We start from the raw sequence: 15,218 nt of genomic DNA, 5'->3' as shown, positions 1-15,218 counted from the left end.
AATTTCTTTCTTCTGTCAGAGAAAAATGTATTACCAAAAATAACAAAAAAATAGATTTTCTTAATAAATAGAAATGCTTCACACCTCCAATTTTTACCAGAATCTTTTGAGTTGTTTGTAAAAGTTGTTAAAGTACATCTGGGGCATTAGTTTCAGACGGTAAGTTTTAATGGATTAATTTTCCACCCTTGTCTTTCAAAATAAAAGCATGGAAAAATGGATCAAAATGTATTTTAGAAGTGATTGTAAGTGGTTGTTTGTCCATCTACCTGGGGTGTGCCCCTCCTTCTTGAACTGGGATAAACTCAAGTGGAACTCTGTGATCCTTAACAGGAAATCACTTTGGAAAAAAATAAAGACTGATAGAATCATGACTGAAAAGTGAGGAGCTGGTTTGAGTAAAGCTGGAAATGTTTGAGCTTTTTTCATAATGTTGTAACTTGCTATAAAGCGTTAAATATTCAGCTAGAAAATCAATAAAGACAGCAACTTCTGATAAAATGAGGTAATAGAATATTTGATGAAATTCCCAGCAATATCTTTTTCAGACAACTGGGGCTGGGAAGATTTGTCTTCATACAAACAGATATCATACTCCTTATCTACACTCTTTACAACTGATGTAAATTTGTAAAGCTGCAAAAAGACAAACTACCTCTCTGGTAATGTGGCTCATCTGCATTTTTATTTTCTCTATAACTTAATGTGAGGCTAAAAGGAAATCAATCCTCCTCTAAAATGTTTCAGGAGCAAAAGCACTCCTCTTCATCACTGGTGGCTGGTGAGAGGTTGGACAGCCGGAACAGCTTCTCTCTGACGTGTAAGTCTTCTCTAATCTCTGCTCGTGTGTCTCTGTCCAGCCGGCGACGGAGCTGCAATCTTCAGCCAGGTGTTCAATGAGATGTGCTTCTGAAAAGCAGTTAGACAAAATGAATGGGTGATTGAAAGATCCTGCATCTCATCAGTGAGCCTGATGTAACAAAAGAAAACAACAGCAGAATCCAATACTGATTCAATCCTTAGTTAGCATGTCATGCCACCTGCTTCCAGCTGGGGTTTAATGCGTCTATAAACTGATGCTGATACAAAGCAAGTGAAACTTTTCCAAAACTTCCACCTCAGACATCACCTGCCGGTAAAACCATTGCCTCTCTTTTCTGTCCAAAACAATCTCACCCGCGTCCCCTGTGACCCCGCCCTCCTGGACCCTGGGGCCCAATAAGCAGCCATCTGTAGACAAGCTCCACCACCACGCTCCAGCAAACACAACGTGTTTTCAGAAGTCAAACGAAAAAAAAAAGGGAGGTGGAGACAGTTCAAGGGCACTGCATCACCTGAGTCCAGGGAATGTGCTCTGCTCTGCCTCCCCCCCCCCCCCCCCCCCCCAGCACACCGCACCTATTAGCCCCATCTTCTCTTGCTCTGAGCTCCTGTTGACCCGCTGCTGTTGGCTGCAGCCTCAGCATGGCATCTACAACCCTTTTGCCAACTCCCAGCCCTGGTGTGGGTGGGTAGCTGTGGCCGTGTGGAGGGTGGGGTGGGGGGGCTAGGAGTTGTCCTCTGGTGCTGCTGCAGCTCTGCCTGCTCATCCATCCTGCCCTGCCAGCCCACAGATCGATAACACTGCTCTCTTAATCAGGTCTCTGGTGGCTGTGGGTGGACGAGCAAAATGTGTGTGCGTGTCGGCTGGGGGTTGCACTTGTATATCTTTCCATCTACAGTTGCCCGGCTGTTCATCATGACTGTTTATCTCAAGCAGATTCCATTCTTCTCTCCTTCTGCTCATCTTTATCTCGGCATTCAGTGTCTCCCCACTTCTTCCAGCCATTCCTCCTCTATCAATTTCCCCTGGTCAGAGCCAGGGCTCTTCTCCGTCTCTCCTCTTCGCTCCTCTCTTCTGGCGGGCCGCCAGCGCTCATTCAGAAACAGGAAAAGTGGCAGTCAAGTTGTTTCAGGTTGCTACTGCAATCTGTTGTGACGTGTGATAACGACAGAGGAGGCAAAGTCGTGCTGAAATTGAGATGAGAAAGGATGAGAGGCGAGAAGAGGGTTAGTCAGATGGAGTGCGGGGCATCCAGCTGGGGTGTTGCGCCTTGCTGGAGAATCTGCCTTCAAGCTCTCGCTGCACCTGTGTAACCACAGCTGCACACTCACTCAGTCAAAGAGAAATGACTTGCAGGAATGATAAAAAAGTGGAAAAAAATGTTACTTAGGTTTTATTGGTTTTTTACACAGGGATCTTAAAGATTCACTCCAATGAAAAAGGTGTTTTTAGCCTGTTCTTGTGGCATTTCTTCAGGATGGAGGTCATTTATAAAGAAACGTAAGCTCAAAATTGCATTTCTGAGTATTTCTTTATTCAAATCGTTGTGAATCGGGAGAAAAAATACAATTTGAAAAAGCTTGTAGATGTGACGTAGATGCCCCCTGCTCCAGTCTATTCCGATGCATCCACTTGCAGACAAATAGATCCATGTAAGTCTTCATTTTCCTCAACTGAGCTGGCATCTCAAAGCTGTACAGCTGAATAGCTCCAATATTGCCAAGGAATGACGGGGCGGGCTTACTCCTGCCCACAACTCAGGGGTAAATGTCTGATGTACTACTGCTACACTGCAGAAACTATGTCCTTGAAAATGACAGTTTTTTTTATTTGGTCTTAAAAACGGCATGATCATAATTGACAGACCACTGGGATTGTTTTTACAATAGATCAATAGATGACTGGAGTGGGACATTAAGTGAATCAGTGGTCAGAACCACATATAACAGCAGTTATGCAAAAAAAAAATAAAAAAAAATTACATAAATCCCTTTTTTATTAAGTTTTAATGTCATTTTAGGGTAAAATTATGAATAAATGTTTTTTTTTACAAAGCAATCAGCAAAACAATGCTTAAAATAAAAAAATCAGATAAATTTCTTTGTTCTTCATGGTTTAATGTCCTTAATGTGCAAGTATTTGCATTGGCTATAAGGTGCAAAGATGGGATAAAAAGCGCACTGCCGCACATATCCCAGCTGTCCAGTCACGGGAAGAATTGTCGCAGGAGGTCCTTCTTGTTGACCTTACCCATCTGATTTCTGGGTACCTCCTCCACCAGCAGCAAGCCCGTGGGTACGGTGTACGGCGCCATGTGCTCCCTGCCACAAACATTCAGACGGAGAGGACTTTTTAGAAAGGAAACGCACAAAGTATAAAGAGCACGACAAACATGCACAAGGACATGATTTACTGACGCGCTGCAGATGCAAGCGTGCGCACACACACACATATCCACACATGCAGGCGGCAACATAAAAGAAAACAAAAAAACAATTGCAAAACAAGGGCTGGCCCTGTGGCAGAGCAGTGGAGATAAGGAAAGAAATGTCCTTCATACACTCTGCAGTTCTCCTCCCTAATATCTCCAATTCGCTCCCAGACACAGACAGTTCCCCTTCATACAAAACAATTTAATCACTGAGAGGTGAAAAAGAAATAAAAATAATATGGAAAACTGAAAGGTTGAGATAATTAAAAGCTTTTTTATTTTTTTTCGCTGGCTGAAAAGTCTTGAAGCCTGAAGCTTCCTTTCATTATCTGCTAACCTAGTTTGTGTGTGTTCCCCTGCACATCTCTTGTGTTCCTGTTGCACGAGTAAAATTAATAAATAAATAAAAAAAAGTATGACTCATGCGGTTGCCATTAAAAACTCCTTTCAGCAGATGGCTCTGTCTCCATGACTCAGTGAGTGAGTGTGTGCATACAAAGTCCTGTAACAAGACTCACTTGTGTCACCAATTTCTTTGGGGTGTGGGTGTGAGTGTGTGTGTGTGTGTGTGTGTGTGTGTGTTCATGGGAGCATGGCACACAGAGGGTGTGACAGAGATCCATGCTGACAGCTGAAGTCAGGGCACTGAAGAGTGAGCATCCATCTCCTTGTTTATGTCTCATTTTATCTCCTTCTGTCTCCTTTACTCTCTGGCTTGGGCGGCGTGCTGTACGTTTTCTCTGACTGGACCTCTGGCAGCAAAAACTGTGTGTGTGTGTGTGCGCGTGTTTATGCATATGCGAGTTAACTGGGGCCACAGGCAGAGGTAAGTAATCTACCACTCTGGACCGGCAGGACGGAAACTCCACGCCCCGCATGGAACTGTCTGCCTTGACGCTCACACAAAATGCTGCCGTGTGGAACTAAGAGTTATGATGGCGCAAGAGTGGGGCTCTGTGGATGAAGATGAGCAAGCTGAAATTTTATAGAGAAGCCTGAAGTCAAAAAGCAAGTATCATTGTAGGCTGATGTCAACATTTATCGTCTACTGCACATAAAAAACAGCAAAACCAGGCAAACTCCACTGACATTTAGAAGGAGGAGAGGGGGGGGGGGGGGGGGGGGGAAGCAAGCTATTATTTGTATGCCTCCTTCTCCTCTTCCTCTTTTTCATTGCTTGTTTTTCTTTGTGCTTCTCTCACTAGTCCATCTCCAGCCTCTGCACCCCCCCTCCTTTTATATTGATCGGAGTACTTGAGGGCCAACTGCGGCTCTGACATCTGCAGAGTCCAAATTAGCAGCTTTTATTTGCCCGCTACAGGTGAAAAAACCGACAATGCAATGGTGGAATAATAGTAACAATATTCAACAATAACACCTCGCGTAATAATGGGCCGCAGAGCTCTGTTTGTGTTTTGTTTCGGTAGAGTCAGGATGATGGATTGGTTATAAGTTATTCAGGTCACATTCTCCTCTGGTGGTACAGAACTGCAGCTCACCTGGGACCAAAAAGCACTCCTTAAAGGCAGAAAACGGTCCAGTGATTTGTGTTCTTCGAAAATATATATTTTTTTTCACCTTTCTGGATAATAAAAAAAAATCTGATTAAAAAAACAAAAATGTAATTAGATTCGGGGAAAAATGAATTTAAAAGTCAAATATCCACAAAACTTTCCACTCTGGGAAATGAAAACACTAAACTATTCAACCATGAGAAATAAAATAATACATATTTAATTTTGATACTAAAAAGTCGATGGTAGGATCATTATGCATTTGCTTCTGGACTCTTGTGTTGGGAAAACATTAGCTGCTCTGCAGCTGACAGTCGCCATGTCTAGAGTTGCTGTTGTTACCTTTTCAGATCAAGTTTTATGATCACAGTCAAGTTAAACTTTAATGGAGGAACAAACAGCAAAAATACCCCAAAAAATCTTATAGGTGTTTGAACTGATCTGTACCATGTGCAGCTTCTATACATTAAAATACCTAAAATGTGTTGTAGATTACAAGACAGCATCCATCCGTTCATTTTCCTGTTGCAGGGATGCTGGGGGCTGCTGAAGAGCAAAAGTGGGGTACAGCCTGGATGGTTCGCCAGTCCATCACAGGGCCACACAGAGATTTCCAGCCACACACACATTCACACCCAGCGAAAGTTTTTAGTCACAAATTCATTTATCAAGCATATTTTTGGACTCTGGGAGGAAACCGGAGTCCCTGGAGAAACGCCATGCATGCATTCTTCAAGAGCATGCAAGGAGAACATGCAAACTCCACACAGAGAGGACCCAGCTGGAGTTCAAACTAGGGCCTTCTTGCTGTGAGGCAAGAGTGCTAACCACTACACCATCATGAACCTCAAATTTAGCAAGCATTTAGATTTTGTTTCACAGCACCATCATTGCTAGCTTTGACTGGAAAATTGTAATTATTATTTTTTAAGACGAGAAAAAGATTAGCTTTATAGTTTCAACTATTTTTTGTGTTTTGCATCCTTTATTACTTGGCTTTGATGTCCAAATATGTTTACACTAAAGTGTGGAGTCTGTCAGCTCAGCTTTTCTGTCAATAACTATTAATTTAGGGGGCAGCCGTGGTTCAGCGGTAGGGCGGCGACCCATGATCGTAAAAAGTGTCCTTGGGCAAGACACTGAACCCCACCTTGCCTCTGGTTGGGAGGTTGGCGCCAGTGTTGGGCAGCAAAGCCGCCATCAGTGTGTGAATGTGTGTGTGAATGTGTGTGTGACTGGGTGAATGGGACTGTGACTGTAAAGCGCTTTGGGCCTTCAAGGAAGATAGAAAAGCGCTATATAGGTATACACTTTTTACCATTTTACCATTTAATTTACTGATCAAACTACTGCCAAAACAATACATTCTTATTTATTATTAGTATTTTAACAAACACAATAAAAAAAAAAGATCAAGATGAAATTTATGCCACTGTACCTCGCCCAGGTCTTTAGCTCTGAAAGGGTCAGACTCCGCCCCCTTTTCAGCTGCACCACAGCAGTCACTTTCTGACCCCAAATGGCATCAGGGGCGCCGATCACAGCCACATCTAAACAAACGCACCAGCAGGTAAATAGACAAACAGAAACAATAGAAAAGTTTCTTTGAATCTAAATCTGAATGACCAAAAAAAAAACAAATTTACCAAAACAATCAAATGTTTCTTAGAGAAAATCCAGTCATGAATGTATGCATTTTCTCTAAGGCTGTAAACCCTTTGAGTAGAGTATTATTCACTGTAACAGAATCAGCAGAAACATTTGTCCATATGTTTTATTGCTGTACATGTGGGTGTAACATGGATGAAACCGGCCTCTTCTGGAAGAAGATGCCCTCCTGGTTTTAAGAAAGAGAGACCGAGTGACGCTTAATGTGCGTTAGAAAGTACACTACCGTACAGTCTGTTGCTTGACCATTATTCCAAAGTTTTTGAAAAAATGTTTCAGAAGAGTTTTTAATGAGTAAGGATCAGGGACGGACATTCTCTGCCCCCCCCCCCCCGCGAATAACAAGGAATACTGTACTTTTTACATTTGGTATTTCTGGCTATAATGAAACTGAATTCTTTTTTACTTTTAGATCCAATAGTTGAGAAAAACCCACCAACATGGTACAGTACATTGCAATCAAGTATAAAAGCTTTCCTGTCCAGCTTTATTTTCTTTTCCTGTCCTGTTTGTGATGGTGCAGATGGTCCTGTCCTACAGAATCAATCAAGAAGAAGCACATTGTTGTCTTCCCATATGCAGCCTTCTCACCTAAGATGTCTGGATGGGCCAGTAGGTGGCGCTCTACGTCGAGTGCGCTGATCTTGTACCCGCCACTCTTGATGATGTCAACGCTGCTGCGTCCCATGATCCAAAACACGCCGTCCTTATACACTGCTGTGTCTCCTAAAAGAAAAAACATGCTCGCATCAGAAGTGAATGTATGCTTTCTTTTACATATAAAAACTAAATAACATTTATAAAATTAAACAGAATTTCAGTCAACCTTTCTCTACATTTTAGGGCTTGATTTGCTTCCAACAACATAAATGTTTTTGTGTTCTAGGAAGGGGAAATACAATGTTTGCCATCTATATAAGTGATATCTACAGAGGAAACTGTGTGTGTAAAAAACGCATGTGGGTTAGAAACACAGAAAGTCAGAGTAGTGGATGGATGAGTGTTTAAGATCCCCCGACGTCCTCCAGACATACCCCCACCACACGCACACACGCGTAGCTGTCTGGGGGACAGGTGTGGGGGAAGATGCGTACAGTGTGTAGGATGAGGGGCGCAGCTGGCCAAGGGGATGACTGAGTGGAGGAAATGGGTCAGTATGGATGAGTGGAGAGAGACGAAGGGGAGAAAAATGGAAACAAGAATGACGGGAAGATGTCCTTTCGGGGTATTACAGGTGGCGCGCCGAGCACAGCTGCCGTCAAAAGACAAGGTGCATGGATGGGACAACACTGTGATGAAGCTGAGCAGCTTTTGAAGGTTGGATTGAGAGGGCAGGAACATGAGTTGAAGAGGCAGATACAAGGGCAGATGTGGGCTCTTAAGTGCTAAAGCTAAAAATGTCACATAAAACATTATTATAAAATGTCATCGGCCCAATCCCTCTTTACCCACATTATTGGAGTTTTATTGAAAAGGTGGAGGGTGTTGGTTTATTTGGTTAAAATATCAACTGCTGGGGTAAAGTAGAGAGCACAAGTGGACAAAGGAGCACCCCTATTTCCCAATATATCCTCAGCTTGCCAAACAATGAACATCAGCATTCTTGCAGGATCACAACTTCTGAAATGAAGCCCAGTTGAAAACAAAAGGCCGTTTTTTCACCTAAAAAACATCCCGATACTTTTAAGGTTGTCTCCAAAACTCTGTGGTTAGCTTATGAATTAGTACTGTACATCTCTACTGAGGGTAAAATTTTATACACTTTGTTTACTCTAAAAAGTGTAAAGACAGAGGTGTAGTTATTTGACTGACAGATGACATAAAAATATTTCACTCTAGGGCAGCTTCACTGTAATAACCCTTTAAGATCGGAGGTTTAGCTCCAGTATTTACATTCTTTCAACTACTGTAACTCTTCAACTGTGTACATTATTAACCTAACTCCAGCTGATGTCACGGAGAAAAGCTGCTTTGCGCAGTTATGTAACAATAAGCTGATTTATTTTGGCGTCAGAATCAGCTGATTCACGTTGATGGTGTAAACCAGGGGTCTCCAAATCCAGGCCTCGAGGGCGGGTGTCCTACATGTTTTCTAACAGACCTGCCATTGAAGCTCCTGATTGGCTAAGCACACCTGATCCAGGTAATCAGCAGCAAACAAGGCAGGATTTCTGGAAAACCAGCAGGACACCGGCCCTCGAGGCCTGGGATTTGGTGTAAACGGTCAAACGGTACGTCAAAGAGCAAGTTGACCAGAGGCCACTTTTTCAGCTTTGTATTTATTGCCATATGACACCACAAAACCACCACTTTTCTCAAATATATACAAAGCTAGTGGGATTAACAGGCCTCAACAAACATTCCCAGTTATGCTGTTTTATTCAGTCATATGTAAAAGGGTCACTCCCCCATTTAAACATAGATGTAGAATCAAAAAGATTTGATCCAAATTCCACTCCAGTGCAGTTATTTGGATTTCCAATAACATTTTTAGCAATGTTTTTTTAGAACCAGACTTTCTTCATGTTGAGAATTTGGGCAATTCAACGGTGTGATGACAGCATGCAGACATCATCTTTTATGTATTTAATACAGTGATTGTTCAACTTCCCAAATCTTGAAGAGCTCAGTAATCTTTACTGTACAAAACAAAATGGCAGAAAAAGACACTGTATAAATATTTAATTAAAAAGAAACTGTTGCCAAGTATTTTTCTTTTTTGTTCTATGGTAAACATGTGCTCTAAGGCAGCTGTATATTCTCGAATGCAATAGTTTCAAGGTGTACATTTCAGTCCAAATGTACATTTTCTTTGTTCAAGGTTGTTGGGTTGTAGATACGGTGCATCCTTATTGACAAGAGAGAGGTGGAATCCATCTCTATAAAACCAAGTCAGTATCTTATTTCATCAGAAAACAGCAATGTGTTAAAAGGAAGTTGAATGCATACGATGAAGACTAATCCAACAAAATTTCCAGGAATTTTTTGCTAGTTGCCTGGCAACTTGTCACAATGTCAGAAACACTTAATTAGGCCCCTTCATGACCAGTTACACAGTTTCCTGAGGTCTTAATAACATGTCCACCACACTGATAAAAAATACACAAGGATACTATATTCAATTTTGTTTTTTAGTGATACAGACAGAAAATGATGTTTTGCCATTTAGGTTTACTCTGTAAACATCTTTCAGCATAAGAATACTTCTCATAAAGTTGGAGTAGTCTTTGATGTTTTACTAGATGTGGTCGAACTGGAGGGTTTTACACCAGAGTGCTAAAGTACTGGATGGAACTCAGCTGGGAAAATTAAGTGCTGCATATTTGCAGACAGCATAACAGTGTATTTCAACCACTCGAGTATAGAGTCAATAAAACACAATAAAGCTGCTTCAGTTTGAGTCAACATGATGAAGCATACAGGAGAGCAATTGTATTTTAATGGTGGTCTGTTTTAGTGCCACCATACATTTGCTCTCTATTCCATCATTTTCTTTCAACTCCAACCCAGGCATCCCACATCTATCTATCCCATTTGTCTATGTTTTCAGTTTTTCCTCTTTTAGTGTCAACCAGTCACACAAATGTGTTGGTTTTTTTCATTCTTTTAGTCTAGACGTTACCCTTCACTCGTGCCTTTTTCCCCCCACTCCTCAAGCATCTTTCATTACATCTCGGGCTTCCTCCTCTCCACCCATCTTCCTGTCTCCTCTTCCCCCTCTTGCCGCTCCACCTCAGCATCAATAGAGGGCCCATCTGTTCCCATACATCATGCACTTCATTTTAGTTTATTAGCTGGGATAAATCATAAATATTTCATTATACATCACGGGCTGCTGTCGCCTGCACACCGACAATTTATCACTGCTGCCCTCTCCGCTGGCTTGCCACGGCGGCTATAAGCTTTCCAGTCTATTAAACAAGATTGATACAGTGTGTAAATTTAGATATTGGGAATTTCTTCACAGACCACTGCTCTGCACTGATAGGCCAGGGTAACAGGGGAGGAGGGAGAGGGTGGAGGGGGAGTTGAGGGTGTTAACACCACTATCAGGGTATTTACAGTCGCCTCCTCTTTTGGACGAGGGCTAAAAGAAAAAAGAAAAAAAACAACAATAAATTGACATGTTGCCTTTGTGTAATGCAAATAGATATGGAAAAAATAGCATTTTACAACCAGAATGATAATGCTGAAATCGATAAAACCATAAAATCCCTCCATATGGCTGTAGCATAACATGAGGAAACAGCATTAATGAAGCAATCTTTGACAAAGGATCGAGGAGAAAAAAACACAGAGGCAACACAGTGGAGTTTCAAGTACTTACACAGGACTCTTTGACCTTGTCTGCGGAGAAGAAAATAACGAGGGATAGAACTGCATGTTTGGAGAGGCGCACAAGTGGGAATAGTGAACGAAGCGCGGACTGATAAAAGAGGAAAGAAGGGCAGGAGGGAGATTGTTGCGAACTGTGTTATTAGGACGCGCGCGCACTCGCTTGAACTCACACCCACACAAATACTGTATGCGCTCACACACAACAGACACACAGAATCACTACTTCAGGCATCAGAGACTTGCTGCCATTATGTGTTATGGCGTCTGAGGCAGATATGGCCGAATGGGTTTCTTAATTAAAACGATAAGAAGCCTAATTGCACTGGGCTTTCATCTCATTCTGAGGCATTAAAGGAAAGTGAAGGCACACAGTGTGAAGAAAAAAGGGAAATAAATAAATAAAAAAAGAGAAAAAATTTAAACTGAAGATGCTGAGAAAAACTTTGTGATGTCTTTCAGAAAGATGAAAAATGACATGAGATAGCTCTGGAGAAGACTTTCTGTGCTTTAGTTCAACTGATACAGCAGCCGCAAGAAAAGCTACGCATTTCCAACTATTTCATTTCTACTCATTAAAACCAACTGTTTGGTGGCCCCTACTACTGTAAAGAACCTTCTTTTAACTCACTGAATAAACAAATCGGTGCAGCAGTTTTTTTAAATGAGTCTGCTTAGTATTTTCACAAACGAGCAGCATCACAACCCAAAGTGAACCGAAATGACTGAGTCATGTGTGGATCACTTCTGCTCCAAGTGCAGCTGTTTAAGTCACAGGAAAACTTTCCCCGTTAGCACTGAACTTCTGAGCTTCAAAAATCCTGCAAGAACACCTCACAACACAGAGAGATGTTTTTGAAGAGTCCAGGTCTAAGTTCTGAGGCAGTCTTTAGTTATCAGACTTTTCTCCTGTAGATAAGAATTAGGGATTGCACAATTCTTGATTTAAAACCTAACTGTGGTACATCACTGAACTGAATCTTAGGGAAAGGGAATTGTTGAATCCCTACTGTATATGTCTGCATATGCTTACGTGGAAAGTGTCAGACACTACATTTATGAGGGTTTATTATTTATTCTTTTTTTACATTACACCAGGCTATGTAAGACAAACGTAAGGTTTTCTTCATTGTTACCTGCTTTTTAACAAATGAAAACAAATTTTCTGAATTTATGTTTTTTTTCCTCATCTCATCAGAACCGTGACCCCCCCCCCCCCCCCCCCCCAAAAAAAAAATCGAGGTTGGAACCGAATTGTGGGCAGCGTGAACCGCATCCCTAATAAGAAGGCTTACACTAATGTGAAGCTGAAAAAAAGACATTTAGCAAGACATATTTATTTAACACCCAAAAATTATATTGCTAATCATATTTTGCATGGGTTTGTATGTTTGTTTTTTTTTACTTTTTCTGACTTTTTATTTATTTTTGTTAACATATTTTATTGGTGTATATGGATCTGGTTTAAAACTTAGCTGGTTGTGTTTTATAAAGATTTTTTATTCTAAGAAGTAAAACAAAAAATCTATATAAATTAAACTTGAGTGTTTTAACAGCAACTGCAGGGATGAAGTTAGTAAAAAAATATTGCATGGCCTTTATTCTTTCATTGCAACAGCTGATCAAAAATCCCTTACTGGAGTGCTTAAAATGCACCAAACCAATTTATTAAATGAGCCAAAAAACAGAAAATTAAGACAGCAATTCAACTAAAGGCTAAAATCTAGCAGAATTTTAGCTAAATCAGCTGCCAAAAGTGGACATATATAAATGTAGAAGTATGCCAGCGTAGTTACCCTAAATATTCATATTTAGTCACAGGGCTTCGTGCCATGCACTCTGGCTGCAGCTTCAGACGGGCACGATCCTGCTGGCTGCACCAGGCTGTCAGCTCCTCACTCGTCAAAATGAACAGTTTCGCCTCCCTCGCCAAGTACGGCTCAACGCGCTCGGAGGGAAGCGGAGCGAGGGCTGAACGCTGAAGGCGGCGTGTGCTACCTCAGAGAAAGTGACAGATGACTTAACAAGATTCAAAAGGAGAGATATAGGCTATATTTAATGCTTTTCATAAATCATTAATGGCTGTCATTAGAAGCATCTGCATCCAGACAAAACCATCATTGTGTGGATGCTGAACACTGCCACTCACACCCACAGATTTAGGGAGTGTTGCTTTCCTGCTTTCTGGAAAGTGTTAGAAAAAAAGGAGCAAACAACAAAATCGCCTTGTTGCTGTCACTGCCAACGGTGTCAGGGAAAGGAAAAGTGAAAAGTCACAAAAATGGTTTTGGTGCTGATAACACGGGCTGTTTCAAAGTTCAGAAAATTGGGTTTTCCTGAACCTCTGAGCCACCTAAACAAATTTGTTCTCTTGCTGAAATAATCAGAAACTGAATGTTAATGTGGTCGAGGGCAGCTTTTTTCTAAGTACCATTGTTCGTCAGCACACTCTGCTTGACCTGGAGATGTGGCTGACATTTAGCTTCCTTTAATTTATTCCATGATAAAATTGAAATGTGTCCACAATACTATTAAATGTCATTCCAGTTTACAGGCAAAAAATGCAAAAATGCAGTTTGTCAGTCTATGTTTTGTGCATAAAGTGTTCTACAATTCCAACGTGCAATTGAACTGCTTAAAAAAAAACAGGACTTTGACATTAGGTCTGGTTTGATGTCATAGACAAACAAAGTTATTTAAAAGTGTTGTCTTTTTTTACTTTCTACAAAAATACAAATCAACTAAACAAAAAGAAATAAAGCAAAATGAAAAGAGATTAAACATGATGTCTAAAAACCATTGCCTCTTCCTTATATTTTTTAATTCACAATTAAAAGAAAATTCAGCCACTTTATGTCATAACTGTCCAAAGAAATTAAAAAAAAAAGTGAAAAGTAGTTTAGTACTTGTCATATTTAACATATTTAACATCACGTAAAAAAGATTCCCCCAAAAAATAAAAGCAGGATTTATTTAAAAAATAAAAAATCTTTCTTTTAAGATCTAAAACAGGAGCTTTGATGATTTCGCTCCCTTTTCTGATGGTTTCTTTCAAATAACTGAACTGTGTTTCCTCACAGGCCTGACTGCAGGACTGACAACAGCCTTTAAAATCTCCACATGGCAAATATGTTATCTTTAAGGGGACACTTCATAATAACAGCCTTAGGAAGTGGCACGAACTCAAAGTAAAAGGCCATCAGTGAAGTCCTATTTTTCCTGAGAATTTGGTTCCTGAGAATTTGTTAGTTGTGTTCCTGCTGTTAGAAGTTATAACTTCTTTAAAATCAGCCAATGACAGACAGGTGCTGGCAGAGGAATAGACATCAGAGAGAAATGTGAAATTGATTTCCTCTTTGATTTTGGCGGTGGCTAAAGTCTGACCATCAACAAATTTAAAAACACACATAAATGGTCCACATAAAATAAACTGCTATTTCCTTGTTTCTAAAGCCAACAAACATACCATTTTTGATAATCCTGAAGTCATCAAACAGGTTTTTTTTTCCTTTCTAAATTCAGCGTTATAGTTGTCATTTTTATAGCCTATTTTATAATTTACACATGCTAACATGTCAAAGCTTTGAAATCACTTGTTTCATTGTTCTTTCCTGTAATCCAAAACCAAATCAAATCTGTCTTCACCTCATTTTAAGATAAATACTTTCATAAAAGAAAATAGTAAGTTTTGTTGTCAATACATAAAAACTAACAACATATGAAAACTGTTACAAAAGAATTCACCATCAAAGCAGCCACAGATACACCAAGTCATAGCTGTTCTCTGAAAACACTATCATTATTTTTGAGGATTTCAAGGCTTGAGTTCAATTTAATCCAAGTTTTAAGGTGGACAAATCTGACGATAGTCCTCACTTTTGATCCACTTTAATCTACTTAGAGAATTCATTACAAACTCAACTCTATGAAAAAAAAAAAAAAACTTTTACTTAAGCTACAACTGCTATGTGACATATCTGCAAGTGTTTATTCATTTTTCTACACATGCATCACTAAAGTGATAAGAAAGTAACACTATGACTCTTTAAATAGAGCTTTTACCTATTCAGCATGACATAAACCTTAACCACAGCTGCAGCATCTATCACCGTGGAAACAAGACCCATGTCTAAACAAAGACAAAGGAGGTCTAAATTTGAGTCATGCCTCTTCACAGAGTGACTGTAAACACTTAACATATATGAATATTAATGTTCAACGTTTAAGCCCTGATGCTGAGATGGAAGTGTTAATGAGGATAAATAACAGACAAGCAAGCGGCGAAACTCCAGAGCTGATATTATTTATCATCCTTAACTTTTGTCACAACTCCTTTTTTGGTAATTAATATTGTACAAGAAGGCACTTTGCACTTGGATGAGCAATCTAATTTGTTTAATATAATGCGATTAAAGGAGCTTCAATTGCTTTATGTTAATGTTTCTGA

At 40.3% G+C, this 15,218-nt stretch overlaps 1 protein-coding gene across 4 annotated transcripts in view; it reads right to left on the bottom strand.

Moving 5' to 3' along the window:
- Positions 1 to 663: 663 nt before the first annotated feature.
- The window catches only part of acsf3 (acyl-CoA synthetase family member 3), a 40,509-nt gene continuing 25,954 nt past the window's right edge, over positions 664 to 15,218 (bottom strand). For 2 of the 4 annotated variants that reach the window (XM_020713323.3, XM_078944397.1), the window contains exons 8-11: positions 7,028 to 7,162; positions 6,207 to 6,318; positions 3,074 to 3,144; positions 664 to 909 (exon numbers count right to left, since the gene is read on the bottom strand). In XM_020713323.3, coding sequence (XP_020568982.1) covers positions 734 to 909; positions 3,074 to 3,144; positions 6,207 to 6,318; positions 7,028 to 7,162 — 494 coding nt within the window. In that variant the 3' untranslated portion in view covers positions 664 to 733. Of the gene's footprint in view, positions 910 to 2,335; positions 3,145 to 6,206; positions 6,319 to 7,027; positions 7,163 to 10,405; positions 10,524 to 15,218 lie in introns of those variants that run through there. The other 2 variants (XM_004067051.5, XR_013654849.1) reach the window with 2 other exon arrangements.

The sequence above is a fragment of the Oryzias latipes genome, chromosome 3, assembly GCF_053564925.1.
Source record: "Oryzias latipes strain Hd-rR chromosome 3, Olatipes_Hd-rR_3.1".
NCBI classification, from domain to species: Eukaryota; Metazoa; Chordata; class Actinopteri; order Beloniformes; family Adrianichthyidae; genus Oryzias; species Oryzias latipes.
Note: the sequence above shows the minus strand (reverse complement) of the source record. Positions and strands in the feature narration are given on the sequence as shown.